This window comes from Falco punctatus (genome assembly GCF_963210335.1).
Source record: "Falco punctatus genome assembly, chromosome: 12".
NCBI classification, from domain to species: domain Eukaryota; kingdom Metazoa; phylum Chordata; class Aves; order Falconiformes; family Falconidae; genus Falco; species Falco punctatus.
The window spans coordinates 16,926,859-16,954,734 of record NC_137592.1 but is presented as its reverse complement, the minus strand read 5'-3'; the positions used below and the strand labels follow the sequence as shown (position 1 = coordinate 16,954,734).

At 44.8% G+C, this 27,876-nt stretch overlaps 2 protein-coding genes across 5 annotated transcripts in view; one reads left to right on the top strand and one right to left on the bottom strand.

The window, feature by feature from the left end:
- RBKS (ribokinase) overlaps window positions 1-18,134 on the top strand; it is a 69,797-nt gene extending 51,663 nt beyond the window's left edge. For all 3 annotated transcript variants that reach the window (XM_080408318.1, XM_080408317.1, XM_080408319.1), the window contains one exon: window positions 17,257-18,134. In XM_080408318.1, the coding sequence (XP_080264444.1) occupies window positions 17,257-17,430 (174 nt within the window). In that variant the 3' untranslated portion in view covers window positions 17,431-18,134. The remainder of the gene's footprint in view (window positions 1-17,256) is intronic.
- MRPL33 (mitochondrial ribosomal protein L33) lies at window positions 18,059-24,548 on the bottom strand. 2 transcript variants are annotated; one of them, XM_080408347.1, is made up of 4 exons: window positions 24,412-24,548; window positions 23,347-23,365; window positions 20,618-20,724; window positions 18,059-18,368 (listed from the first exon to the last, which is right to left on the bottom strand). In XM_080408347.1, exons 1-4 carry the CDS (start codon window positions 24,431-24,433, stop codon window positions 18,319-18,321), a joined length of 198 nt encoding a protein of 65 aa, XP_080264473.1. In that variant the 5' UTR covers window positions 24,434-24,548; the 3' UTR covers window positions 18,059-18,318. The 2 variants fall into 2 exon arrangements, with proteins under 2 accessions (XP_080264473.1, XP_080264474.1); XM_080408348.1 differs by lacking the exon at window positions 24,412-24,548 and adding an exon at window positions 23,989-24,104.
- Window positions 24,549-27,876: the final 3,328 nt, after the last annotated feature.

Here is a 27,876-nt window from a genome sequence, read left to right as displayed (position 1 = left end):
GCTAAGGGTTGATAGACTCTTCCTTCTAGCCCCTGAGATGGTTAAACATAAACATAAGAGTTTATTGGCAGAACACTGGGAAAAGTTGGCTTCATCTCTTGCTCTGTGGTGGAACATGAATCTTCAAGATTGAAAATCTGGCATTTTCACTAAATCAGTACTATAAAGGAAAAAAAAAAAAGCTTGTTGATTATTTTTTTTAGCACTAATTATCTTAATGTGGGCTTTACTAATGTATGCAGTGCTTCCCATGACTGTTAGCAGAGCTCTCCATACACGGTCCAAAACATGTAGAGCACGAATAGTCGTTCAGAAGGAAGTTTTGCAAGACATGGTATTGTAAAGCTGAAACATCTGTTTCTCCTGTTATAGCTAAACAGTGCCACAAGCTTTTGTTAACAAAATAAACTTTCCCTTCATTTTACTAGTTTCTGCTAGCTATTTTCTATATGCAGATTTTGAATAAAAATAAGTGAATTATTGAAAAATTATCCTCAGATTTTCCATATGAAAGATGAAATATCTGATTAAGCACACTAGCTGTATCAATTTGTAGTTGAAGAAGATGACATACGTAAAAGACATTTGACACATAGAAAAGTACTAATGTATAGCTAATATAGCAAAGGTAGAACCAATTATAACCAATTTTCATTATTTTAAATAGTTGCTTTTGAATGTACTTGACCACGTGAAGTTAAGTATATGCATTACTTTGGTTTTGGAAGAAACTGTTTCTGCTTTAGGTGAAACTATTATATGAAGTTGCATTAAAACACCTGTGAAGGATAATTATATAATTCCATTTATATGACACTTCTTCAGTTGGTAGCTGAAGGTTTCGCAAACCATTCACAAATTTGATAAGCATTTCACAGAAAACAATGATATCACATACACACATTTTGCAGTTGTGTGTGTGTGTGTGTGAAGCAGTTTGCTTGCCGCTGAAGCAGAAGCGCATCTGAGGTGGAACACGGCAGCTGCTTGCGAACACAGCTGTGGGACATGACCGAACACCGTCAGGTCAAAATTGCACTTGAGGTGAAGTGGATGATCTGTGTGATGAACCACATGATGATCCTTGATCGTGGCATCTGCTGCTGCAGTAGCCCTGTACACACCGTCCTGGCAGAGACATGTGCAGTCTGATGGCAGAGGAGGCCGCGGCACTGTCCGTACTGGGGAACAAAGCTCTGCTCTTTTTGCCCCTTCACCCTCACTCTCCCCCTCTCCCTCTGACAATCATGTAAAGTGTAATTTACAGCACTATTTACATCTATTTACATTTACTAATTATATTCCATTGAAACTGCCAAGGAAAATTTGTCAGAAGAATGTAATTACTCAAAGCTGGAATTTGGCCAGCAGTGAGATTAGTTCTCTTCCATTTTGCAAAAAAGCACTATGGGATCGTACAGAGCCGAGCGCTTCAAGTGGCAGCTGGGGACCAAGTCGAGCCCCTGAAGTACTGCCGGAGGCCGGCACAGGGCTTGGCATGTGCAGGTGGGCTTTGCGGAGGCAGCCGGCTGCCTGGAGCTCCAGGTTACTTGGGGTCTGGGCTTCAGAGAGTTGTCCATGCCAGGCCTCCTCTGGAGCTGGGCAGTCTGGTGGTCAGTGGCTACGGCAGGCTGGAACGTGCCTGCTGGCTCTGGGGCTGCACCCTGGGGCTTGGGGCTTTGCCTTTTATGTGGCTGCACCTTGCAGTTGAAGGTGGGGTGTCCTGTCAAGGGTCCGTGCTTCGAATGGGAGGGTCAGCACAGGCAGAATCTCTCCTATGCAGGGGCGTTAGTGGGAAACGGGGTGCTGTCTGACTAAGGAAGCCAGAGCAGCCCTGCTACCCACCCCACCCTCACCCCAGTTCCAGGTTGCAGCAGGGACGTCACTTTGGGCACGTCTAGGGTTAGCTTTTGTAACCTCTGGTTTGCTGCACAGCCCGGTTTGGATCAGGATGCTGAATGATGTCCATACATGCTTACGTCAGTTAGGGTGACTTTCTAATTTCCATCCGATCTGGTCTTTTAAATCCGTAGTACAATTGCTCTGCCTAAGTAAGACCTCTTCATCAGCTTCTACTTGACCTGTAGGTTTACACGTGCCGGTGTTGTCATGCACAGAAGTCCTGCATTAGCACACTCACAATCAGCTCAGGCATCTGCGTATCTGGCTTAGGCACAGATATATTCTCTGTAAAGGCAGATGGAGACGCTTGGGCACACAATATTTAAATGAAAATTTGGAATCACTTTTCACAATGGTGCCCCTAGTAAATAGCAGTAGTCCATGGTCTCCCTTCTAAATCTCATGGAGAACCCAGAATGTTTAACTTCACAGTATTTCTAAGCACAACCATTAAATTTCCCATACAATTCCTTACATTGCCAGCATTCTCCCTGTCTGGCTGTGCTTTTTGGATACAGAGAGTGCACAGCCTACTGAGGGAAGCTAAGGAGATCACAGGTTGAGGTGCCATTCTTATGAACAGGAAGCTCATTTATGAGACATGATGAAATTCAAAATTTAATCTACTCGGTTATGCCTGAAATTTGATACAAGTGTATGATTTATTCTAAACAGTCCTTCTCTGTACAATATTCTCAGAGACAGATGATGCAGACTATTTGTCATAATCATAAATGTTACCATTATTTTTTCATGTCAGTTCTGCAAAATGAAGGCTCATTGCTACAATATGAATTTGTCATCAGATGTTTTGTGTTCAAATCCTATTAAGTTTCCCTCTGATTTCTTATTACAATATATTAGTTCTGGCTCTTTTACTGTGAGAGAGAATTAAAAAGGCTGTCTTTAAGCAGTAGAGTGCTCACTGGGCAGCTTTGTATTGAACTCTGAATGAAGACGTTACACAATATTTTAATAAAGCCTCACATAAGTGTATAGCTATATAATTTTAAATATGTCACAGTATTCAGGCCTGTCCAGTAATTGTGGTCTAAAGAAGGCGGTGTGGTTTAGCGATTTGAACAAAGGACTGAGTAAGACTTCCAAGGCTCTGCAAAAGACTTGCTATAAATCTTTGGGAGAGTTACTCTTCTTCTTTGTATCCCGATTTATCTGTCTATAAATTGGAGCTGTTATTAATGTTGCATATAAACCATAAGAAGTCTGTTAGAGATCAGAACAGAACCTGGGAGGCCTTTTTCCCAGACTTGTCATATAACCTCAGGCCATTTGTGCTTTGGGGGCTTTGCAGACTCATTGAAGTTCTGCTTGAAGTTGAGAGGTCTTGTCTGTAAAAATATGGTTTACACTAAAATTCTCTGACTTAGCTGTATCTTCTGGTTTGGAGGAAGCCTGAGCCAGAGGAGTGAGGTGGACACTGAAATAAAGCCTTAGAATATAAATAAATCCAAAACAGTCCTCCTAATAACAGCAATTCTTTGTCTCCTGACTTTGTGGCCTAACGTCTGAGGCTCAAGGGGATATAAATACAACACTGTGCAATGACTAATTACTCAAAATTCTGTGCATCAGCAGAAGTGGGACTTGTGGTTGACTCTAATATTATCAAATGCCTTTGCTATTTAATAATCTTGTAGCCGTACATTATTTAGCATGCTGTTTGCACAAAGAACAGTGATTTTATTTCAGCTATCTCTCAACAAAGTAAAAATGCAGCTGGTAGTAAATGAAGCATTTGGCAGACAATGTGTCTGATGTACAGTTCTCTAACTTGCTAAGAAGAGAAAAATGTTGTTGAGTGTTTAACCTTTTCCTACCCAAGGACATAGCAAGGAGTACAGTGACATGAAAGGCAAGGTCTTCTTTTCCTTTTTCTTTTCCTTTTCCTTTATTTCTTTCTTTTCCTTTTTCCACATTATTTTCTTCTGTTTTCTTTTCCTTTTTCTTTTCCTTTACCTTTTCCTTTTTCTCATCTTCCCTTTCTTTTTCAAGGAAAGAGAAAAAGTTACTATCGGGCAAACAGCTTATCTGTCAGTGGGGTTTATTCACACACCAACACAGAGTAATTATGCCCAGAGCTCCCATTAGCATCCCGCAAAATGACAGCATAATAGCTTCCTTTCTTTAACATGCAACCAAAATAGGTTAATAAATAAGTTTAGTTCCAGTCATAGCCCGCTTTCTGACTTAGCCTTCTGCATTCCCTCTTTTACAAATATGGAATCCATTGAATTTTGGAACAGAAAAACCATGAGGAATAAGTTAATCTGCCAGACACTCCAATCAGCAATCTGCACTGTAAATCTATTTAAAGCTGCATCTATTATGTCCTAAAGTTCAGCTGAACTGTGAAAGGGCACATGACTGAAATCACTGCATTTGAGTTGACTCACAGTTAAGTGTAGATGGGAATTGCTTGGCTCATCAGAAGTTTCTGCTTCTGATTCAAGCCTTCTAAAGACACTTCAGTTTTTGAAGGCTTGGTCAGTGGCCTCAAGGTATACAGGTATTCAGTGACGAGAGTTGCGTCCCTCTGCATTGGCAGTCAACTGAGAAAAGGTGGAACAAGCTGGATGCACCCGCTTTCCCCTTTGAGAGCTACATTATCCCCATTTTACAGATAGGAAAAAAGGAATGTAATACGTTAGTGATTAGGTGCTCTGAAGCACTGGCTAAAAATGTCCTGCTCTGAGTTACACAGAGAGTTGGGGTGATATAGCCAAAAATGAAGCACAGGCTTATATTGTCCCATGCTCCTCTCTTAACTTCTAGACAACATTGTCATGGAAGGAAACACTATTTATCTGCCTAGTAACTGTCTATTTTAATCTGTAAGAACAATGTAAACAAAATGAGCAAACAGAAGCGGGCTTGTACAGAACAATTTGCAGCCTTGTTTTCCAGTGGAAGATTCCACAGACCACCCAGGCTTTGCTCTAGTCCTTTTCTCAACCACGGAGCATCTAATTAAATCCCTCTCCATTCCTGACTCTTAAGTGGAGGAGAGCTTACGGTCCTGCACAGTTTCTTTCCAGATGGAAATGCATAATTTCACAGAGATACATCTGACAGGGAGAAGTGGGCCCAAGGCAGTATTAGCATTTGCCACAAATTGCATTAAATTACTTAAGGGGGTACCTAATGAAGATGTAGAATGAGAAGAAGACTAAACCCAGTATTTAGTTTTGTAAGCCCCTTCTGAGATTGCAGAGTGCCAGGCAACAAAAACTTCACAGTAAAACTGAATTTCTGTCTCAGTTACTTTAGTGATACCAAAAAATTGTTGAATTGTTTGGGTTTGCTACACGCCGTCGGTATCAGGTCACAGCATTTTGTCCCATTGCGTCCTGCAGCTCTGTTCCATATACGTGTATATATTACGTGAAGCTGCTAAGCACCTTACTTTGCTCACTACTTCTGTACTCACAACACAAGGTAAAATACTATTCTTACTGCTGTTCTGTGGATGGGGAACAAGAGCACACAGGGACCTGCTTGTCAGTCGCAAGTGAACCTGCTTCCCTTGATAAAACCGTAACTTCTTCTCTATACTTCTCTCAAAGAGAGTTAGGACTGGAGGAGAAATTTTGTCAGGACATCAGCTGTCTCATTTTCAGAAGTGGACATCATTGTAGCTGTCCACGTAAATGAGAAAGCACGTAGCAGTGCAGAGCTGCTTTGTGTTGGGTACTCCTTGAAGAGGCTGTAAGAGGTTTGTGGAAATGCGCTTTGAGGGCAGGTGCTTTGGCTCCACTACTGTCATACCGAGAAATATTCCAGTTTGGAAGTTAACCCGTTTTATTGGTCTGGACAGAAAAAGTAGGGACACTGGCAGCTTTTATGCACCACTGGCAGCAGATGTTTTGTTTGGGGGCCAGAACACATGAAGGATACAGCATCCAATATCTAGGTCTGAGATAACATTCTGATGAGGTCTAGGAAAGCTGAGTTCAGAAATATCTTGAAGCTGTCTTTGTGCCCTCTCACTTCTGGGATGCTTTGGTAAAATGAAATAGTGGTATGATCTCTGCAGGTTGGGAGCAGAGTAAGAAATGACCTTTTATTGCCTCTCTTTGGCTTGCAACACAAGTCCAAATCATTGCGGCAGAACGTGCTGCATCCCTTTTCTTCGTTTGCTCTCCTCCCCTTGTCTTTATGGTGAAGCCAGCACAAGGTCTGCTCCAAGAGGATGTTCAGTTCTGGTATGTAGCTCACCCTGTGCTGGGAACAGATATTGGGCTGCCAATGCATGCGCAGCAGACAGTGCCAGTTGTAATGGTGCAGAGCACTCCGGGATATCTGAGTTGTACCAAGGGTGGAAAGGAAGGAAGACTAACTGTGCGCAGCCATCCTCTCTAATTAAATTCCTGCAGTTAAAAATAGCTAGTGGAAGCTGGCACTTCTGGCACATCCAGAGTGTCACCTTCCCAAGTATCTTTTTCTGGCCTAAGCCGTAGGAAGTTGCAAATGTGATCTGCTGTGTAATAGTGCAGCATATTCTTGGCCAAACTCCTCATCATTTTTTACCTCTTGCATGTATGGTTAGCTTGCAAATGTCATATGCCTCCTTTTCTGCTTTAAAGCTAGCCTCTGCAGAACCGGGTATCATCCTGGCTGCTGTGGAACATAACCTATGCTTCTCAGTTTCTGCACATCAGTTCTGGGTATGGTGAGAGAGAAGGCAAGCCTGGCTCCGGAGCCCCTTGCCTACTTAGTTACCCAGAAATGCCAATTGCAGTAATGTCGGTATTGAACTAAGACCTGATTTCCCCTAACAGAGTTTTCATTGCCAAGCCATTTGGTCACTACAGAAACCAGAAAGGTTTGTGTTGGATCGCTGATATTGCATAATTAGGTTTTCAAAAGAACAAAAACAGAGAAATGAGAGTAGTGGGGAAATCAGACTTCTTGCTTTTGCAAATTCTAACCACAGAAGATGCCAGAAGTTTTATTTCTTTTCAAGGATAAAGGAGTTAATCTTTAGTAGCCTGTCCCATGGACTGAATATATTTTGCAGCTTTAACTAGACAAACGGAAGGAAGCTAAACCAGTAATTTTTGGTGATTGATGGCAGTTAGGTATAGGGATGTCTTTAATAGCCAGTTTCCAGTTGAGTGTAATGATTTTGTCCCTTAGGGTTTTGTTTTGTGTATTTGTGTATAGAGATAGACTTACAGGTATAAACCCAGCTATTCTAGAACAACTCAGCTGTAGAAAAGCAGATTCCCAAATTCTGGCAGCAGTGTTTGTCAGCTGCCCAAATGACTGTAAGGAGGCCTGGGTTTGTTCATTTCAAAGCACAAATAGGCACAGAAACACAGGGAAAAGGTAAGGAAAGTCTCTGGAAGTTCGTGCCTCATTGCTGGTGTCTGTCATTTTGCTACTGAAGTCATTAAATAGGCAGTATGTTTGTTGGAAAGATCCATTTTACAGAGAATCCCTCAAACGCCTTTCTGTCAGAAGCGGTGCCTTGGTGCTCACCTGCAGCCGAAGACCATGGGCGAGGTGTGGGAGCCCTGTTTCCTGCCCCACAGGTTAAGGACAACAGAATGGGTGGGTAGCAGAGCATAATACAGCAGAGCAGCAGTTCTGGTTTGTAGGTCACATCTGGCTGAACTTAGAGAGAGGAGATACAACTTGAGTATTCATCGGTTTTGATGTCTAATTTTTTGATTAGACAAACTCAGTAGGAAAAGGAATGCAGGGAGCTGGCAAGAGGACAGTGCTAGAGTGAGCTCAGACAAAAAAAAAACTCGTGAAGTTTGGTGGGGTTTTTTTTCCCTCCAGGATATGTAGTTCGGAGGTAGGCAGGAGCAGTGGCTAGCCAGCAAAGGCTAGATACTGTGGTTTTGAAAGAGGCACTCGAGCATATGGAGCTTTCGTGCAAAAAAAGAATGTTTTTTTGATCAATTCCAGGCGAGATGGCAGTTGTGTCATTCTGAGTGCATCTCGTCAGATTAGATGGGATCACTAAGAGTCGTTTGGCATTTTCAGTCTGAGAGGAAAAGAAAACACATGTGGCTAGTGAAATTGCCCAGCAAGGAGATTTCCCCCTTCTGACTTGGCTGTTAGATTATGGGGTCCTGAAGCCACATCAGCCCCTGACATGATACCAAGTGACAGAGTCCGTGGCAATTTGGCCAGTTCTCTCCTGGTTGGGGAACTCATTGTTTGGAAAGGAAACCCACTGCCAGTATTTGCAGCGTACTGCCAGGATAACACGATGTATTCTGGGCAATTTCTAGTTCCATTTGTTCATTAAATGAAATTTGTGAATTAACACAGAAGCGTGAGCTTTGTTAGGAAGAAATTACAAGTTGACATGAGTGTGACGTGAATAATGAAGGGAGTGAAGTACTTCTCAAGGAAGTGAGATAAGTGAAGCTTTTGATTAGAGTAGGAGAGTAGCTGCATGTTGTTCAGGCTTGATAAACCAGTCTGAGAAGTACAAATCAACCTTCTGAGGAGCTGCTATATTTAGTGCTGAACTTCAACCACGACTCTGTTTCTACGCAAGTTCAAACTTCGGGAAAGTAGCTACAGCTCCTGTAGCCTGTTCAAGTGAAAGTCCGTCTTATTTCTGTTAGTGGCAGTGTTTGTGTGCTTCCCTGTTGTTGACACATCTTGGTATATATGCTGTTCTTTGCAAGAGTGCCACTGGAGAGAGTTTTGTATTAAGCTGAAGTGTAATGAGAGTTTTCTAGTATTGTGTGTCATATGTTTGAAGTTTTTTATATGCACCCCAGCAGAAAAACAAGCGTGGAGGGTTTCCTCTGCTGGTTTTGAGTTTCTCTGTGAGGTATAAATTTTCAGATCAAATGAAAGGAGGTCACAGATCATAGTTCAAGTGTGAAACCAGGGAAGAAACAAGTACCATGGCAAAAGCTAAATGAAGCTTAAACTGAAAATTTACTCAGAAGCGTGTCCTAAATTGGAATAATGCCTTGCCAAAATATCTCGCTCTGGTAAGCGTAGGAATCAGAGTAGTGGTGAATTGTTTGGTTGATGGGAATCTCACAGGTTCAGCAACATGGATCTGTTGTTTTCAGAACAGCATGTGGAGTTCCTGGTTCATTGCTCTTACACCATTGTGTAAGAAAGAAATAAATTCATCACCTCTCATTAATGCTATCTGGAGTTGAAAGGAGTTTATATGAGCATCATCACACTGAATTGGTCTGATGATTCAGAGTGCTCCCTGTGGGTGAGTACTTTGTTGGCTTTCTGGGGTTAGTCTGTAACACAGAATAACTTTCTTCCCTGATGCTGCGTGGCATATTGGAATATTATTGCCTGGCAGAGCAAAGCTCTCCGGTGCTCCCTCCCAGATTTCATCCATGTGCACTAAGAGAAAGCCATCACCTCCCATATACATTGCAGTATTTTTCTTGTAAACAGCAACAGAGAAGCTCCTCTGTTCTGATCCCGACTGAGAGTCCAGCAGAGCGGTGGGCAGCTCACAGAGGTCCGCTTACTAATTTTGGATACCTCGGTTTTGGGGTTCCACAGCTGTGCCTCATTTTCAAACGACGGGTAGCTCGTGATTCATGTGAAAGTCCATGCAAGATCAGGAGCTCTGGATTCAGCCCACAGATGTCTCGAAGTGGGTGTTCTTAACATCCTTGATCTTAAGTTGGGTTTGTTTCCTGTCATGTGAAATGAGAGCACTATTACCTGCCTTCAAAACAGATGCTGTATAGGGGCTTTGAAATGTAAAGCGGGACTGTGTGATACTGCCAGATCTCTAGATACTTTCAGCTGTGCTTTTTAGATGACATACAAATTAAAAATTGCAGAGTTGTGAATGTTGTATGTTTTGTTTCCAACATTCACCACAAACCAGATAACTTTTCAGAGGAATTCATGCATCTGTAATGCTTGTTGCTGATCTTTTTAGAAACAGGGAATAACTTAATGTAGTAGGATGTTTCAGAAAGGAAATAAAATGCATGCAGGAGGCCTTGTATCAAGATTTATCTCTCAGGAATGCAGGGGGTTAACGGTCAGGCTGATTAATCACTGTTAAGGAACCATCAGGAAATCTGTCAGGAAGTGGGTAAAAATTCCTGACAGCTGATGTGAAGCATTGTGCGGTGTGCTTTGGGTTTGATGTTTCCCAACTGATAGTCTAAAGTGGGTGTAGTTTAGTTACCTCTAAGTTCTCGAGACATGTGAAGGACCAGATGACATGATGCCCTTGTTCAGCTTGAGTAAGCGAGCAAGAAATGTTCCCCATGCATGGCTGTGTAAGTACGATGCAACATAAATGCAAGAAAGTCAGGGATTGCTCCTTCCCACGGCTTCCCAGAACAGTCTGGAAAAGATACAGAAAGGAAGCATGATCGTTCCCTCATTCCTCTGGTGGGAGCCCACAGGGTACAGGGGAAAGAGTGGAACGGGCAGCTTTCCCTGTGTCGAAGAGGAGCCAGAGTATTAGGACTTGGATTCGAAACTGAGTTAATGAATTGCCTGGTGTTGACCGAGGGTGAGGTTTCACAGTTGGCTTAAGCTGATCCAAGATCCTGCTGCTGCTGAAAGGAGTGTTTCTAACCTCTTTCTCCTTTGCATTGGACTAGCTGTCATGCGGTAATACAGCAGCTTGCTGATCGGAGTGGAAACTAATGTTTCTTGGTCAGTGTTGGCCGGCTTAGTCTTCAGACAGATCAGAGAACTGATCTGCCTCGCTGCTGGGCCACACGAATGCTAGATCTGATGTAGGGGAGGGCGTGGGAACATGAGACAAGGATGAAGACATGAGTGGGGACTGAGCCTTTCAGCAGTAACATAACCGTGGATTGGCTTAAGCCTATTATGAAACTGCAGTCTGAATCACTGGAATTAAGCGTGCACTGCCAGCCTACAGGGAATGCAAATGAAAATGTGTTAGCTTACACCTCCCGCCGTTGTAGAACAGTGGCTGAACACAGCCGTTCTGCACGTGGCTGGGGAGAAGGAGCGTATGGTGGGTCAGCAGCATGACGGTTCCCCAGCAGTACCCGTGGGTCGGGGTGTGCAGACCATGTCAGGCGGCGTTGGTCTGTCTTTGAGGGAGGCAGAGGGGAAGAGGAAAGGAACAGAGGAGCACCGCTACCATGGATTCTCTCTATCTGTTTTCCTTTGGCTTGGGGTAACATGTTCTAGCTTGTCTTTGTGACAAGACTGCAGAAACGTGCGTGTACCAGAGCACAGATTAAGCACAGTAACTCACTTGTGGATCCAGACCCTAAAGTTCTGGGGCACAGTATGCTTCTCCTAGTACTTCTTTATCTTCAACCCAAGTAGCTTTGCAGTACTCTCTAGTCTGCACCAGAAGCCTAACTTAGACCTAAAAAGGTGAGCCCTGCTATTTGTTTCAAGTTCATTTGATTTTTATTGCAAAATTTGGTAGTTCCACATTAAGGATGTTTTAGCATTTTGTTCTGGCTCAAAATTCCATGCATAAATATAGGCATAACTGTGCTAGTGGAAAATCTCTTGGTAATTTTCAAATATTTCAGGGTTTAGAGGTTTGTGATCAAAGGTCTGCTCCTGTAAGCACAGCTGTGCAGAGCCCCGGCCTGTAAGGGTGCCCTACAAAGGTGGCCATCCTTCTGCAGGGGAGCAGCAACCCCAGACACCATGGGAGCAGTCACCCCTGTTAGACCTGGAGCTGAGGAAATAGTTTGAAGATAGCCAAATTAGTTTCATTTCAGGAGAGTTTCAAGAAAGTGGAGTCAGTTTAATTTAAAAACTGACATAATTAAAACTGCCGAAATATCTCCAGTGAAACATTATGGAAAAATGGGGGAGAAAAAAAATACTGACCCCCCTCCAAAAATAATAAAAGCCCAAAACTATTGGAGAGGCAAATAAATGCACAAGTCAGAAAAGCAGCCAGTAACATTTCCAGAAATAAACCATTCTCCATCACACAGAGAATAAACGTGGGCTCTTTCAGGGAGAAGGAAATCATAAAAGTAAAGACAAAAAAAAAAGCTGTATAACCGATTCAGCCACGGCACAGCTTCACACCTGCACAACCACCTGGAGCCAGAGAGAGGGGCGAGCGTGTGTGAGAGCACCAGCCCTGCAGCCCCCGGGCGGGGGGTGCCCGAGGCAGGCGGTGACCCCTGGGCAGCCCATGGAGCAGCTCCCGGCAGGGCCTGTGCCCCCGCGGGGACCCGGGCTGGGGCCGGCTGGGCCCGAGGGACGGCACCCGTGGGAGGGACCCACGCTGGAGCGGTTTGTGAAGAACTGCAGCCCACGGGAAGGACTCGTGTTGGAGGAGCTCGTGGAGAGCTGTCTCCTGTGGCAGGGCCCACGCTGGAGCCAGGGAGGAGTGTGAGGAGGAAGGAGTGGCAGATACATTGTCTGGTGAACTCACCGCAACCCCCGTTCCGCGTCCCCCTGCACCACTTAGGGGGAGGACATCGAGAAATCGGGAATTAAGTTAAGCCTAGGAAGAAGGGAGGGGGTGGAGGGAAGGTATTTTTTTCCTGATTTGAATGGCAATAAATTAAATTTATTTCTCCAAGTTGAGTATTTTGCCCATGACAGAAATCACTGAGCGATCTCCCTGCCCTTATCCCGACCCACGGGCCTTTCCTTGTATTTTCTCTGCCCCGTGCAGCTGAGGGGAGCGACAGAGCGGCTTTGGGGGGCACCCGGCTCCCAGCCAGGGTCAGCCCACCACACACAGTTACCAAGGGATATTTTACTCTCTGAGCATTTCAGCTGAAATTATCTCTTAGCTGAGACACAGACCGTCTTGGCACAAGAGTGTCTGAATAGATCCCAAAGGCTGGAAATGTTTTTCCAGTTCCACTAGTAACCTTTCATCAAAGCGCAGCCCAGGGATTCTTGTAGGGAGACATAGGCTTTCCCCACTCACGAGGAGTGGATAGCGAGCGTCTTCGCTGACAGATATTTTTGTGTTACTTAGAGCTAATTTGCAGTTCGGGTACAGAGTAGGCAGGGGTACAGCAAGGAGTGTTGAGCAGATGTGACACAAAGCGATAACATCCTTAGCGTAATCCAGTGTCACACGGTTATGGTGCTATAAATACAGGAGGAATTCTCCGAGGCCCTATTCCATCGACAGACTTGGGCATCTCTGCATTGCCGTGCATTGAGACTGCACCAGATCAGCTTGATCCTTGGGTTTTGTTCATTTGTGCCCTGCTGTGAATGCTTCTAGGAGACATAAGCATCATTGCAAGCAGTATTGTTGATTCTACATTACGATGCAGTTTTTGACAGCTTTTGGACGGATGTTTTGATTTATTCACTGAACAAATAATTTATCATTACAGGCATGCTTACTGTTTCTCTTATAGTGCTATACAACACATCATTCCTTTCAGGACTTAGTAACGTACTCTTACAATGTATTTAATGGAATGAATCCATGTAATACGCAGAGTGCAGATGGACTGTGACTTCTTGAAATATCACCTCTGGAAGGTTTTCTGAGGTTCCATAACACCAGGCTTCAGAAGCCAGGGCCTCCTCCAGTTCTTAGGTGTTTGCCACCGCTCTTGACCAAGAGGACAGGCTGAGGGGGCAAAGGCTGAGCAAGAGGCTGCCCTGGAACAAGGCAGTGTGACTGCTGCAACACTGTGAACTGTAGCTTTTGGCCTTTTGGCCTCCACATCTTTTTGGTGAGCGAGTCATCTTACTGTATAAGTGAAATACATCCTATTATTCTGCGCATGATTGACTGAAAAATGCTTTACTTGCTGGAAAGACTGTTGAACAATATAGTTTCCACTTACAAAGCACTTTCCTTAAAAAGCTTCTCAGGGCATCATCGTGTAAAAATAGTTATACTAAAGTTGTGAACCAGCTTCTGACAAATCAGGACTAACAAAAGCCAAGGTATAAATAGAAGTGTTTTCGTGGGTTTTCTCTTCTCTAGAGGCACAGAATCTCAATCAGTGCTGGATTGTAACAAACAAAAATGCCCTTTTCCAGACACACAGGAAAACAAGGACCTTCCAGACTAGTGGCACAGAATATAAATAGGTTTTCAAAACTGCTTCAAAACCATAAAGTTGAGTCAAAACTGTAACATTTGTATTTTAGAACAAGCCACACTGTATCAGACAAATTTTTTGATCTAATTCTTTTTTATTTCATAAAAACTAGCATCTCCTGGTTTAGAGAAAAGTTAAACAAGTTACATTTTTGTAATTGTGGAATCAAGTGTCTCCAGGCCCTCAAGGATATGAGGATTATCTCAAAGTCTGCAATGTATTAGGATTCCTAGAAGACAAATGCTGAAGATGTAAAATAATACATATTCTGTGTTTATATTTTGTCAGTGGGCAGAATAAATGCACCTTACTGGTCATTTTCAAAATTCATTATTTTTGCAAAGTAGGTTTTTGGTTTTTTTTTTCTTATAGCAGGTTTTAAAACAGGAGCAGCTGAATATGAAGCTAGTATTTGCTAATCCAGGATTTGGATAATCTTAATTTTACTCTGAGGCTGTTCCTTCTTCTGCTCTGCGCTGACCTTTTCTGAATCCACCAAACCCAATGTAGTTTAATCCACAATACCAAAGAGGGAAGGTCTATTTCTGTAAGCTCTTATTGCAGTTAACCTTGCGGCTGACTCAGTTCTGCTATTGCTCTTTAAGGCACGTTTGACCAGTCATGTCTGTGCAGACCAGAAGCAGGGTTGAACAGGGTATCTACATAATCAGCCTGACGCATGCCGCTGTTTTCAGTGTGGTAGCTCCTGTATTGGAAACACCCCACACACAAAGTATTTACTTACCAACAACTGAATTTATGATAACCCTTGGGGTCTGTAGTAGCTGAGCTTTAGAGACACTGACTGCTTAAGTCAATGTATGGGAAGTAAGGATTTCAGCAAAATTTACTGGCTTCAAATCCAGTATATTCTCCAATCATCCCATAATCTTTTCTCTTGAAAAAAAAAAAAAATACAAGGGGGCTGTTTTCCCTTCTGCATAGAAATAAGCTGTTCACCCCCTTTTCCACCTTTGTAGTCATTTAACATTGTTCAGCCTTGCCAAAAGGGAGACCTCCAGCCATCTCACAGCCTTAGAGCATCACCCACAAGAGGAGAGGCACAGTGATGTTGCAGGGAGAACTTACATTCCATCTCGCCATCATCCACACCTGGGTGACGTGCAGTTAGTCTTTTTTTGCTCCAATAGCAAACAGTGCAGCAATTATTTGGGGCAGTATTTAGACACCTCCATTAATAAAATAGATTATCAAAAAGACAGTATTCTGCTCTGTGCTGCTGCCAAGTAATAGTTTATGCTATTTGACACCAGATATTCTGAGTACTCTTCATTAAAATAGTTGTCCGCTTCCATTACCCAGTGATCACTGTATGAAAAATATTTGATGTAAAAATGACAATTCTTCCTGCTAGAGCTGCAGCATAACAGATCTGCATGCTGAAATTCTGTCTGTAACAGCAGCACCAAAATAGCTTTAATAATTAATCATGCGCCGATTAGATTATAAACTCTGAGATGGGCCAGATTTTTGTATTATGCATCAGACAAAAGACACTGGCAATACTTAACTAGAAGTCACCTGCTCCTGCTCCACCTGCCATTGTGGGAGCGCTCTGGAAACCAGAAGAGAGACAATGGCCCAACAGAAATTGATAAAAACCTTCACCCGCCCCTCGTATGTTCAGGAATACAGAACTGTTGAAACAGGTGCTGCTACAGCTGCATGCCAGGGTACAACGCTGCTTGTAATTAACTTGTAATTTGCCAGGCGACACTCCATCGTACCCCGCTGCAAGGCAGTGGAAGACGGTGTCCAAACTTCAGGCAGAGCAAGAGTTAAGCAGGGAGTTCCCTGACTGGGAACACCAATGCAAACAGCTGCTGTGGAAGGGCTGGGCAAGGAGAGAGGAGGCACAGCACAGCGTGGGTGCTGTGGACGCCCATATCCTGTGCTCACCCCCTTTAGGGTCCCCTTGCAATTGTCACACTGCTCTGCCCTGTCAGCTGCTTGTAATGTTAGGAACAGATTTCCATGGAAGTGGTATTTTTTTGCTGGAATGATATTATATGCCGCTGATTTTAGGGTAAGTAGGAGTTTAACACTGAGAACCACTAGAACTCAAAATTGGAAAATTACTTCCTAGCCTTAACTTCCAGTTAGAAATTTTGCTCAGCTATCTGAACTTTTTCCAGGCCCTTTGCTCTTGTCCCATGACTCTTGGGGCCTATTTCTTACAATTACAGAGGCAAAACCCCTCGGGGGAGATAGTCTGTATGCTGGTTCTTGAACGATGCAAGATCCTACCAGTGTGTCCAGTGTAATGCTGGTATAAAAGTATGATTGAAAAAAGGGGACCTTGGAACCAGTTTTATGGTACCAACAAGAATTGCTATCGGTCACACCAGTTTGCGGGGAGGAGGGGGAAGGGGCGCTGTGGGCTGAAATGAGCAAACCAAGTTAAAAATTATTTTGCCAGTTGTTGGGGACGCTACAGAGCACTGAACATCACACAACAACAGTTATTGTTCAAAAAACTCCGGAGGCAAACAGCTGTCATTCCCTGCTGGTCAGAGCAGGACTAGTGGTGGCAGAACTGGGCTAGAGGGTCAGAGCGGCGGGGAACGGCCAGGGCGAAGGTGTGCGGCCCGTGGGCCGAGGGCTGGCGTGGGCAGGCAGAGCATCTGAAGCTCCCCTGGGAGGCACGGCCCGGGGACGGGTGGCTCAGGAGGGCCATGGCTGCCAGATGTCACTGTCCTCTGCTCTCATGGTCAAACTCAGCGCAGGTGGCAAAGCGTGCCGTGGGAATGAGAGTGGTTTAGTGCCAGACGCAGCGCAGACCCTCATCAGTGGGACCTTCTTAATGCACAACAGCCAAGTTCTGCAGGCATCAAAATGTATCGGTCTGCAACTAGGAATTTACAGGCACCACAAGCCACATGGGTTTTTTCCCCTTTTCTCTGTCCCTTCTACCACCGACCCTTATGAAAAACAGAAGTTAAATGAGAGAAAAATAGCTTTAATGAAACATTTAGGTTGAGAAATCAAAATCGGACACTCCAACAGGAAGTTTCAAAAGCAGCGCTTGTGACAGCATGTTGCTGAACGGTAGCGCGCTTCTTTACGTTTTAAGCCGTATTATAGTGTGTACCTTGATTCAGCTGCTGCTGGCAGAGACAGCATCATGCCATTGGTTTAACACGGCAGACTTTCCTAGGCATAGAAAAATGATTTAAATCCAACCCCTGAGCAATTCCCTGACTCCTGCAATCAGTGCTGTAACTTTTCTTTCCAGTAAATGCATCCGAATTGTTTCCCTGTGCAAGCACGCTGAAGCTTGTTTGTTATTTTATTCTAGGGAGCTGGAGACAGTTTTGTGGGAGCACTGGCCTTCTACCTGGCTTACTATCCCAACCTACCCATGGAGGAAATGATCAGGAAGTCTAACTGCGTCGCATCAGTGAGCGTCCAGGCATGGGGGACACAATCTTCATATCCTTACAGGAAGGACTTGCCTCAGGACCTTTTCTAATTGACATTGTCTAGCTCTAGGTACTGATTTTATCTTATCCCAGACAGCATTATTCTCCTGACCGCAGAGGTTCCCCTCCGCTGACTGGAAAGACCAGGAAAGTCTTTTGTTTCTAATTTGAGGAATCCTGTTAGTTTCTGTTCTACAACACTAAGGGGGGGAGCTGGGGGTGCCTTTCTAACACAGCACAGCAGGTCTCTCTGGCCCCACACACAACCACTGGGCTTGCGGCCGGCCCACACGGCGCACCGTGCTGAACTACATGAAGTTTACAGCAAAACCTCTGGAGGTTATTGGGCTCCTGGTAATATTAATACTTGATTTTATCAGACCTTCTGATGTGCAATGCCATCACATGAAGCAGAGCTTACCCAAAAGCCCATCTTATTTCACCAGGTTCCCACTGCTTCTTCCTTTCCTAGGAGGGAGCTGGTACAGCACTACCCCTCCAAGAAATTACACTGACTCGTGGTCACTACTGTTGAATCTGTGGCTGGTAGGTTAGAAAAACTTGCAATCTTGCCATTGAATTCCTGCTGTGGAAAATGTTAATTTTTATTGCTTTATAAAACAATAGCTCCTTTGAAGATTACAGCCTCTTTCACAATGGAAAACACAGACAATGGGATTTGCTATTTAATTTTTTTTAATTGAGCACTGTAAAAATAACTCAAAAGATAAATAAATGTTACTGTGATGATCTATGTCCAGACATTAAGAATTTTCTCTCTCTACATTGTTTTATTCACAATGGCCTTCAAATCACAGGAGACGGTGATCCCAGTTCATTTCCTCTCTTTTCAGCCCATGTTGCCGATTTCTGAATCAGCGTTCACCCCGTCCCCCCCACCATTCCCTCCTCATGCACAAACTAAGTCCAGTCATTGTTCAGATAGAGCGGATTTTTCTTTTCTCTGTGAAGAGGACACGTTGTTTTGCTATAGGGGAAAAAAAAGAATCTGTTAAGTAGTCTGAAGTGTTAAAATTCAATTCAAAAAGCCTACATCCCTTTCTCCTGGCTGCCATCGCTGCTTACATGAGTGTGGAGAACTGACTGGCACAGCGCTGCTGTTAACCAACTCTTGAAGGAGTTTAGTAGTGCTTTCACTTTACCACATGTAATTTTTAGTTCCCAAGAGGTCCATTTTACCTCTGCAAAAATAAGTATCAGGATTTGAGTGACTGCAAACATTCAGCCGCTGCTCTGTGTGACTGTTGAGCCACAGCTGCTTGATGTGGGGACAAAAACACGTTCTTACTGCTTTCTACTACTCTTCAACTTCAGAGCCTGAACAAAACTGCAGATGATGAGCTGGATCTGGTCGGTCTTGCAGACCAACTGAAAAGTAAACCAAGTGTCCTGTGGATCTCAAGGAGGCACAAACAGGCCGTGTCTCCAATGCCTGATGCAGATGTTAGCAAAGTCAGTTCAGCTACAGGTTAAGCATAGTCAATACATTACTAAAAAAATAAAAATTAACAAATAAATCAAAGCAAAGCTTCACAATGCCATTTGAAAAGCACCACTGTTCCACTTGAACTTCGTTATATGAATTCCTTTGAAAGCTGCCCAAGAGCAATCCACACAGTAACAAAATCTCTTCTTCCACATAAAAGTTTCGCTTTAAGAAATACTGCAACTTAGTAACACATTCTGTTGCTGCAGTTAGGAGGTAGTGAAACTTAGGCACTACTGCCACTACTTCATTCTGTGGAGGTCCCAGGTTTTTGAGAAGTACAAAACATAAGGTGAAAATGCATGCCAAGTGAAAATGCTTCCTAACATATTCCTGATGTGAGCTGGTATCTAGACTCAAATTTACTTCCCTTCACACATGCAGCACTTTCTCACATCAATTTCTCACTTGTGTTCTACGACAGGCTACAAAGATCAGAGCTTTTTTTCTTAATTACTTCCAATTTCGTACTTCAACAACCTACTACGTGTTCTGCAACAGAAGTGCTACTTAGCCTGAGCTCTCCACTCTCTTCACAATTCTTAGGAGTTGCAAAGCTTCTGAAGAATCTCTTCGCACAATGTTCCAATGCAGTAATTTAAACTTTTCTTATTCAAGAAAATAATCCCAGTGACCTCCAATTCCCCTTCTGTATGGAATTCAGAAGGAGAGCCACAACCTCTGTCAGCACGAGTGCTTTGATGAGAGCATACTGCTGCTCTGGTGGCTTCTCTCACGTGCCATAAAGCCCCTGTACTGTTAGACGTGAGTATGAAAAGGTTAGTTATCTAACAAGAACATAAGATTGTAAGAAGAAATAAGCTTGAGCCACATAACTACTGGCCATGCAGTATGTTATCTACTTAGAGCTGCTTAATACATTTCTTTATTCTATAGAATAAATATAAAAATATTTTTAATAAATATATATGTATGTGTATATATTTATAAAAATAAGCCTTTTTTGCTTATTAGCTCTGCCATGCTACTTCTAGCACGGTCTGGTTTAAATTCTGAGTTTCCCCAAATTAAGCTTCTTAACGTTAAATCAAGCTTTTTAATCTTAAATGCAGACTGTTTCTTCCCCCAGAAACTTGAGCTCTTAGCCACCTTTCAAAAAGCTGGGTGACGAAAAGGCAGCTTGGCAAGTGCTATAACCCCCCAGAAAATAAGATTCTTAAACTGAAAAAAATTGCGAGGACCACAGGAACATAAAAGAACCCACAAACTGTCATCTGGAGAGCAATATCATTTGTGGAGGAGAAAGAACTTGTATTTATTTCTTTAAAAGTCCATTTTGTAAGTGATGGTTAAATTTTATTGTCTAGATCACCCATGGCAGCTTAACAGAACATTTCTATTGATGCATATTTCATGGCTGCTTGTTGGAGGTAGCACAGTCTAGCAAACCACACAAAGAACCAGAATGAAAGAACTCCTGTGTCACTCTGCTTTGCCACTGACATGTGGCGTGGCTGTCATCAGAGACTCTGATGCGTTGGGCAAGTCATTACTTTGTTTCACTGCCACAGTCTGTAAAATGAGGGTAACGTTTGTTTACTTCCCACTGGAATGTCATGAAGAACAGCAACTGTGCAATGATCTGAGTATGAAACATGTTATGACATATTCTGCTTAGATAGGAAAAATCCTGTTTTATTCATATCTTTTGCCCCACACAGTCAGAGAGGCATATAGAAAGCAGGCTGACTTCTTCCCCAAGCTCTTACCGATGGGATCGTATCTCAGCAAGACCAGTTTTTCCTGCAGTCGGAGTCTCCTGATGTTGAAACAGAAGCCTGTCTCAGCCGCACTTTTCATCCTCACCAGGACATACCTAAAGGCACAAGGAATGTCTCTGTGTCAGTGCACAGGCACACAGCAATGGCCACCACATCTGCCAGGACACGGTCACAGCATAAACAATTCAACACAATCACACAAGATAATTCATTTCAAATTCATGGATGCTCTGGATGGCAGCATCAATACTATACGCTAAAATTATAACACAGACAGCTCACTATAAACCACAAGATCCAGCATCAAGTTTAAGTAAGTAACTCCTGAACAGAAAACCGAGAGGGGAGGAAGAAAAACAGGAAAGAAAGGAGGAGAAAAAAAAAAGAAGAAAAATCAGCATACAATTGAGTCACTATAGCTTAAGAGATAATGGCAAGAGAGGAAGGATGATGGTAGTTAAAGATGTTCAGGCTGTAGATAACAGTGTATCGCAGACTATCACTTCCACATGCAGAGAGGAACCTGAGCTAATAGGATGGAACAAGAGGCATGCAAAAGGAGAAGCAGGACCCCTTGGCACCATCCATCCCACTAGATACAGGGCTTGATGTTAACCCAGCCACAGGAAGCCCCTGCCCTACAGGGGGATTCTCTGTTTGTGGAGCGGGCTGGCTGGCAGCAGCTGCGGTGTCCCTGGGAGCAGGGCAAGCCAGGTGACCAAGAAAGCCGCCACCATGTCCCCACCCTCAAGCACGCAGAGATCTGCGCAATCTCCCAGACGCAGGGAATCTTCAGAAATATCAAAAGAAAGATCAAACCCTTTAACCAGTCTCTAAATTGCATCTTTCTCTTCCATTGCAATAAAAAGATGGATATATATCTGCACAAAAAAGTATTTTCCTGGATTTTCCTGCTAATACAAAATGGTCTATCAAAACTAACCTTAAAGAGACACCCATTCTTCCTCACTTGTGCAGCTCTGACCACTGTAATTCCTTGAGCTCTCCCTTGTCAGCTTCACAACCTAATTTACTGTTGAGTTCAAAATAAACCTAAAACCACTGGATTCCTGCAGGCCAACTGCCCAAGCAGTCTAGGGATTATCCCCAACTTTTGTCCTCTCCTGTACACTGCTGCAGGTGTGATGTGTAGCATCAGCAACCACACAGACTCCTTCCCCTATACCTCACCCACTTCCTCAAAGACTCTGTGCAGTTTCCCCTTTCTGAGGGAATTGGTGGTATCAGTATGACCAGGCCCTGAAATTCTGCACCACATATCTGAGGCCAAGCCCTTTCTGAACAGTACACCTTGTTCAAAAAACTTGCTGCCTGATGAAGAAATAACTAGGAGCCGAGGCAGAAAAAAAAAGTGGAAAGCTATTGGGCCACAGGGAGAAAACCCAAGGGGAGTGCAGAAGGATAAATAATATAAGGAGATACATACTCCTGAAGTATATATGGGACTATACAAAGAAAAAGAAAAAAAAAAAACACAAAACAGCAACACAAAAGAGTGGGCGGGAGCGAAATCACTACATTAACATTAGTAACACCATTTTTAAAAGCTACTTTTTCACCTCACAGAAACATCCTGCTTTGCTGTGTTTGTTTCTGCAAACAGATAACAGTAGAATGCTGAGATGGCAAACTGCTCTCTTCCCTGTCAGGCACATACTTGGGAAGTGCTTTCTTAATTTAAGACCTTGACAATTGCACAGAAATCCTCTAACAGAAGAGTCTCTTCGAAACCAGCAAGTGGTTGGTACTGGCTTTGTTGGGGGCAGATTCTTAAAAAAAAAAAATAAATAAAATCAGAAAACGTACCAAAGGCCATAGCTCCTGAGGCTGTGTGGCACCAAACAGAACACACTTGCACACAATGCAGCTTCTGAAAATCAGAAGACAGGAATGTCTTCACATAAATGTATCAGTTTAGCCCCTTAGATTTGTCTAGCTAGTTCTCTTATGAATAGCATTTTGGATGCAAGTCATTCTCTCCATGCGGTCTTGTCTCCTTGCATCCACACTGTAAGACTACTGGTGTGATGAAAGTATGTATTCCTTCCTTTTCAACCCTTAAAACACATCAGCATCTTTTACAAGTCAAAGGACTGTGACTAATTTTCTTCCAGAGCCCACTAACATCTCTCCTGAGCCGAACTACAGAGCAAACCAAGATGCCCAGAGCACTGACTGCACCCTGTCCACTCCTCATGTATAAACACACAAACATGCCAAAACTGGGAATGTTCTGCACCCAGCCTACACAAACGCGCAGGTGTCACGGCCCTAAGTAAAGCCCACAAACAACAAAAAGATCCACGCTGTACCTCAGCTTGCTCTCCACAGCTAAACAGTATGAAAGGTAAACAAGAGGAAAATGACGTGGATAGTCTATAGCCTCTCTTTAATCATAAATCACAGAGGCGTGCTTCCCCTGCACAGCACACTTTGTATATTACATCTCAGCTCGACATGACAGCCTATAGGACAAAACCCGCCTTTGCTGCAATTTTAGAACCTAGCAGGGGTTTCCCACCATTCTGTACTCACCTGTGAAAAGACACGCGCGAAGGGCAGACAGGATACAGATAGATTCAAGGACTGCAATTCTTTCAGGTATATTAAGAAATTCTAGAGAAACTTAGTATTTTGTAAAGTCACTTAAAGATACAAGGTAGCAGAAATTAAAAACTAGTGAGGAAAACACTTACTTAGATTTGCTTTTGGCCACTGGGTGGTTTGTTTGGTTTTTTGTAAGCATGAAGAAGAGAGAAAAAGAAGAAAGTTATCATTTTATCTTGTTTCCTTTATACACAAGACATAAAGCTTAAGAGTTTTCCACTGCCTGCCTTTGCAATAGCCCCAGACAGATTGTGCAAATAGATTTACTGTCACACAAAAATGCCACTCATCCTTCCATCTATGTACTCCCAAGCTGCCTGCTCGCTCTTCCACCATAAGCATCTGTGCAAACACAGCACCTTGCACAACAGGCTGTGCTTGTTGCAGCCTGCAGATGTTTCCAATATAAAGCTTCGGTGCTGACCATGAATTCAGCAGACGAACACACAGTTAAGGCAGGTATGAACAGCACCGCCGCCGGGCACTGCAGTTGCACTCCCCGCTCCCTGCTCCCGCCCACCCCTGCCCGGTCCCAGCGGTCCCTGCCCGGTCCCTGCCGCAGTGCCCAGCGCAGGCACGGCCTGGGGCCCCGACCCAACCCACCGCGCCGCACGAAACAGGCAGAGATGAACTTTTTTTTTAATGTCAGCTCGGTGAATTTAAAGTAACCATAAATCTACGACAAAAATGCAAATAAAACAAACAAACAAAAAAAAAAAAGCCCACGCAACTATAAAAAGATGCTCATCTACACTTTGTCCCGGCCAGGCTCGTTCAGGCCGTCCTGGGCCTCCGGCCACCCGCCCTCACCCCGCCCCGCACGCCCAGCCGCGGCCACGGGCACGTCCCCCCGCCCCCGCCCGTTTCCCCACGGAGCTGCCCAGCGCCGGGCCGGGGCCCGCAGCGCCGCTCCCCAGCCGCAGCCCCAGCCCCACCGCGGCACCGCGCAGCTGGCAGCGCCCCCCCGGAGGCGCGGGGCACGCCGGGAGCTGTAGTGCGGGCGGGCGCGCTGCCTGCCGGGAGGCGCAGGCCCCGCGGCGGCCTGAGGTGAGGTGAAGGGCAGGTCGCGCCGCCGCCTGGCTGCCCCGCCCACCCCCGAGGCCGCCCCCGCCGCCCGCCGCCCCCCGCCAGGACCCGCTCCCTGCACCACTCACTAGCCGCCACCGTTAGAAACATAATGCCGGTCCCCGCGGAGCCGCCCCACCAGGCCCCGCCGCCGCCGCCACTTGCGGGGCGCCAGGCAGAAGCGCTTCCGGGGCGCGGGGGCGGGGCGGGGCCGCTGTCTCCCCGCCCGGCAGGGCGCGCTCCGGCGGGGCCCGTGAGGGGCGGGGCGAGGCCCGTGAGGGGCGGGGCGGGGCGGGGCTAGTGCGGGGGCGGGGCGCGGGGCGGAGGCCGTTAACGGCCGGCGGGGCGCTGGGCTGTGCTGTGCTGGGGGTTGTGGGGTGTTGCTGGTATCTCCGGTGAGGCGGCCTGTCCGTCCGGGTGCTGCGGGGCCGCTGCTGGGGCCTAGCGCCGTGCCTCCCCTCTCCCGCAGGCCTGCGCTGGGCCCTCGGGTGGCGGGACTGTGCCCGGCCTTGACAGCCCCACTGCCGCCCTGGGGCCCGGGTCGTGCCTCACAGCAGGCTCGGCCCTCGGCGCATCTACTGATCTCCTCCGGGCATTGTTCTCTGCGGTGGGCAGGAGAGGGTACTGCCATAGCGCCAAAGGCCCTGAGGCGCTGGGCAACTAAGCCTGTCAGTATTTATAGGATACTGTGCAAAAGCAGTGGGCAGGGAGGCTGGAGGGGGACACGATGGCAAGTGTTCGTGTTCTTCTGACTGGTTAGATTATTAACTGTAAGTTATTACCCTTTAAAGAATCACGGGAGGTGGGTGTCGCTTACTTCTCCCTCTCCCATCAATTAGGTAAACTGTTAATGACAGAATTCAAGTTCTTGAATATTTAGCAACTAGTAAGGCAATAAAAATGTCAGCCTAACATATTTAGATGGGTAGCAAGATTTAGAATATGTAACAACATGCATTTCATTTGATACTCTGCACGAAAACAAATGGCTGACCCTATACTTTTATACTTTTATCTTGCTGGAGCAAGACGGCATCTCAAGGAAACTGGTGCTGCCTCTGTCTTCACTTGAGATTATGTTCTTTGTGTCGATTCAATTATTTCCAAATAGTTCCTCTTAATGATACAACATTTCAATCTTTACTATTTGGCCCTCAGAAGGATAAATCTAGTAGTTACATAATCTGCCCATGAATACCGGAGTGAGAACTTGAAGGCATTCAGGATGATAAAATGTAAGTGCTGTAAGACTTCTTTGATCTCGTTATTGCCTCAGTCAGAGCACAGACTGAAATGGAAAGGGATTGCCAACCTCCTGACTTCACTGCCAGGAATATAAATCAACATTAAAGATGATTTTTAAATGAAATAGCAAGTTAAACATTTGTACAAACACATCATCAAATAGAGGTTATACTGCCTCTTTTTAAACCTCTTGCCTGCTGGCAAAAAGAAAACTGTTCCAGTGACATTTTCTCTGCTCTGCTGTGACAAGGGCTGCATAAATATAGACACTGTGGATTAGAATAGACTTCAGCAATCTTCAGCTTCCTTTCTAGCAGCCTCTTCTGCAGTTTTCCATAGCTATGGGTGAAAAACAGGGAGTCTAAAACTGGTATATATGGCAAGGTGGTGACACTATAACACATCCCTGATGGCAAGAGTCATAGTTAAGCTTGGGGAAGAGGCATCCTGGCTGGAGGAAAGGAGAGAGAGTCAGGATTTCTGACCCCGACTCCGATACAGATTTGCTGTGTGGGCTAGGATAAGTTGCATACTTCGAAATCTTCAATGGCATGTGCAATGCGAATGCAGATTTTTCCTTCAACTTTGTCTAGAGAAAGCAAGGCGTGCGATGAGCTGTAATGCCAGCCGAGATAATTCTGATGCTTGTTTAAAGAGAAGTCACTTATGTCTCCAGTGGAGAAGCTGTGGATGCCAAACCTATCAGTGTCACTCAGAATCAAACACAGGGTGGGTTTTAATTCAGCTAGAAAAACAACAATTTGTCATGTTATAACCTAGCCGATTCTTTCCATTTTTAAGCCTTACATTCTAGGCTGAGACCTCTTTTACCTCCAGGAAGTGAGGAGATGGCTGCTCCTTGCCAAGAAAGTGTGGTAAGGTTGCTGGCACACACAGGGCAGGCAAGGGGCTTGTGTCCAAGGTTGGCAGGGGTGATGATTCTTCAAGTGCGCATGGCACTCATGTCAGTCATCACTTGAAAAAGTCACAGGAAAGGAGAGAGGGGCAGCAGATGAAATGTTTGCAAGGTAAATATCCTCTTGGCACTGTATTTTCTACATGAGTTACTGTCAATTAATGCATACAAAAACCCAGTGCTGGAAACAAGAGAATAACACTCTAAAGCCTGGGAAAAGCTCCACGTGTCCTTCCTGGTTTCCCACAAAAAACACGCAAACAGCTAACTAAGCCAAAAAATGCACACAGCTCGGTGGACATAGTTTTAAAACAGCCAGGCTATTTTCACCTCTATTCTTGCTTTCTCTTTCTCAGCTGTTACAACTCAGCAGGGTTCTTGCTGTCCACAGTGTTAAGCAAACACTCACGGGCACTATTGTGCAAATCACTCATCCCGAATAACAGATGGATTTTTACATTCTTTCTGCATATCTGAATCCATTCTCCCAAGAGGGCCCAGAAGAAAGTGGGCATTAGCTTAATGCAGCTCTGAAAGAGGAACTGTCCAGGTCAGGAGAACAGGAATGATGGAAAGAGCCATCTAAATTGCTAAATCACTTTGAGCCGGTGACCAAATCCATTTCAGCTGCTGGCCTGTTTGAAGTGAGCTGGTGACGGCCTTTAGCCCAGTTCTTGGGTGTGACCGTGGCACACTATCAATTTATTTGCTGGCAGCCTTGTTAGAAAAGGCAGAAAAGCGATGGGCTTGGACAGTTCCCTTCTTACCTCCAGAGTTTAGTTCCCCCAGATCAGATACGGGGCATCTGGTGTGGCAGGTTAGGGCACAGCTCCATTTTCGGGGCTTTACCTGTTCCCTGCTTATTCCCTCCAGAGCACTGGTCTCTGGATCTGTTCCTGGAGCTCCTTTCCCCAGCACTGACGTCATTCATATGTAAGGGGGGAAGAACAAAGACAGCACTTGCCTGTTTTCTTGTGTGATTTTTCAATACCCATTTCCCAATCCCGACATCCAAAGTAACAACATCCTTTCAAACCGCCCCCTCTTGAAATGCCACAGTAGTCAAACAGCTGCAAATCAAAACACCTTGTAAACAAGTGACTGAAATCCCGTGGGATGCCTGAGGGCTTGGGCACGTCTCAGAGTGATTATAGTTCCTGCTATACAAATTGGAGTCCATGTAGCACAGTTTGTGCCAGCTCCGAGCTCTTGCTTTTTATTTTTAGTCCTGTTTGTCGAGGGGTTCTCATGATAAAAAGAATGACGTTCAGTATCAGTGATACACAGATTAAATTAGATGGTAGCCGGAAGTGATCGTACGACTAATCCTCCCCACTGAGACTTTTTCCACAGGATTTGGGATCCTGTGGACCTCAAGGACAGCTTTTCTCTG

What these genes read in the sequence shown, in the direction of transcription:
- MRPL33 (XM_080408347.1), bottom strand. Translation starts at nt 24,433, where the DNA reads ATGTTTCTAACGGTGGCGGCTA. An exon ending in GCTGAGATACGATCCCATCG is followed by an intron (nt 18,369 to 20,617) that starts GTAAGAGCTTGG and finishes TTTCCCCTATAG; the next exon opens with CAAAACAACGTGTCCTCTTC.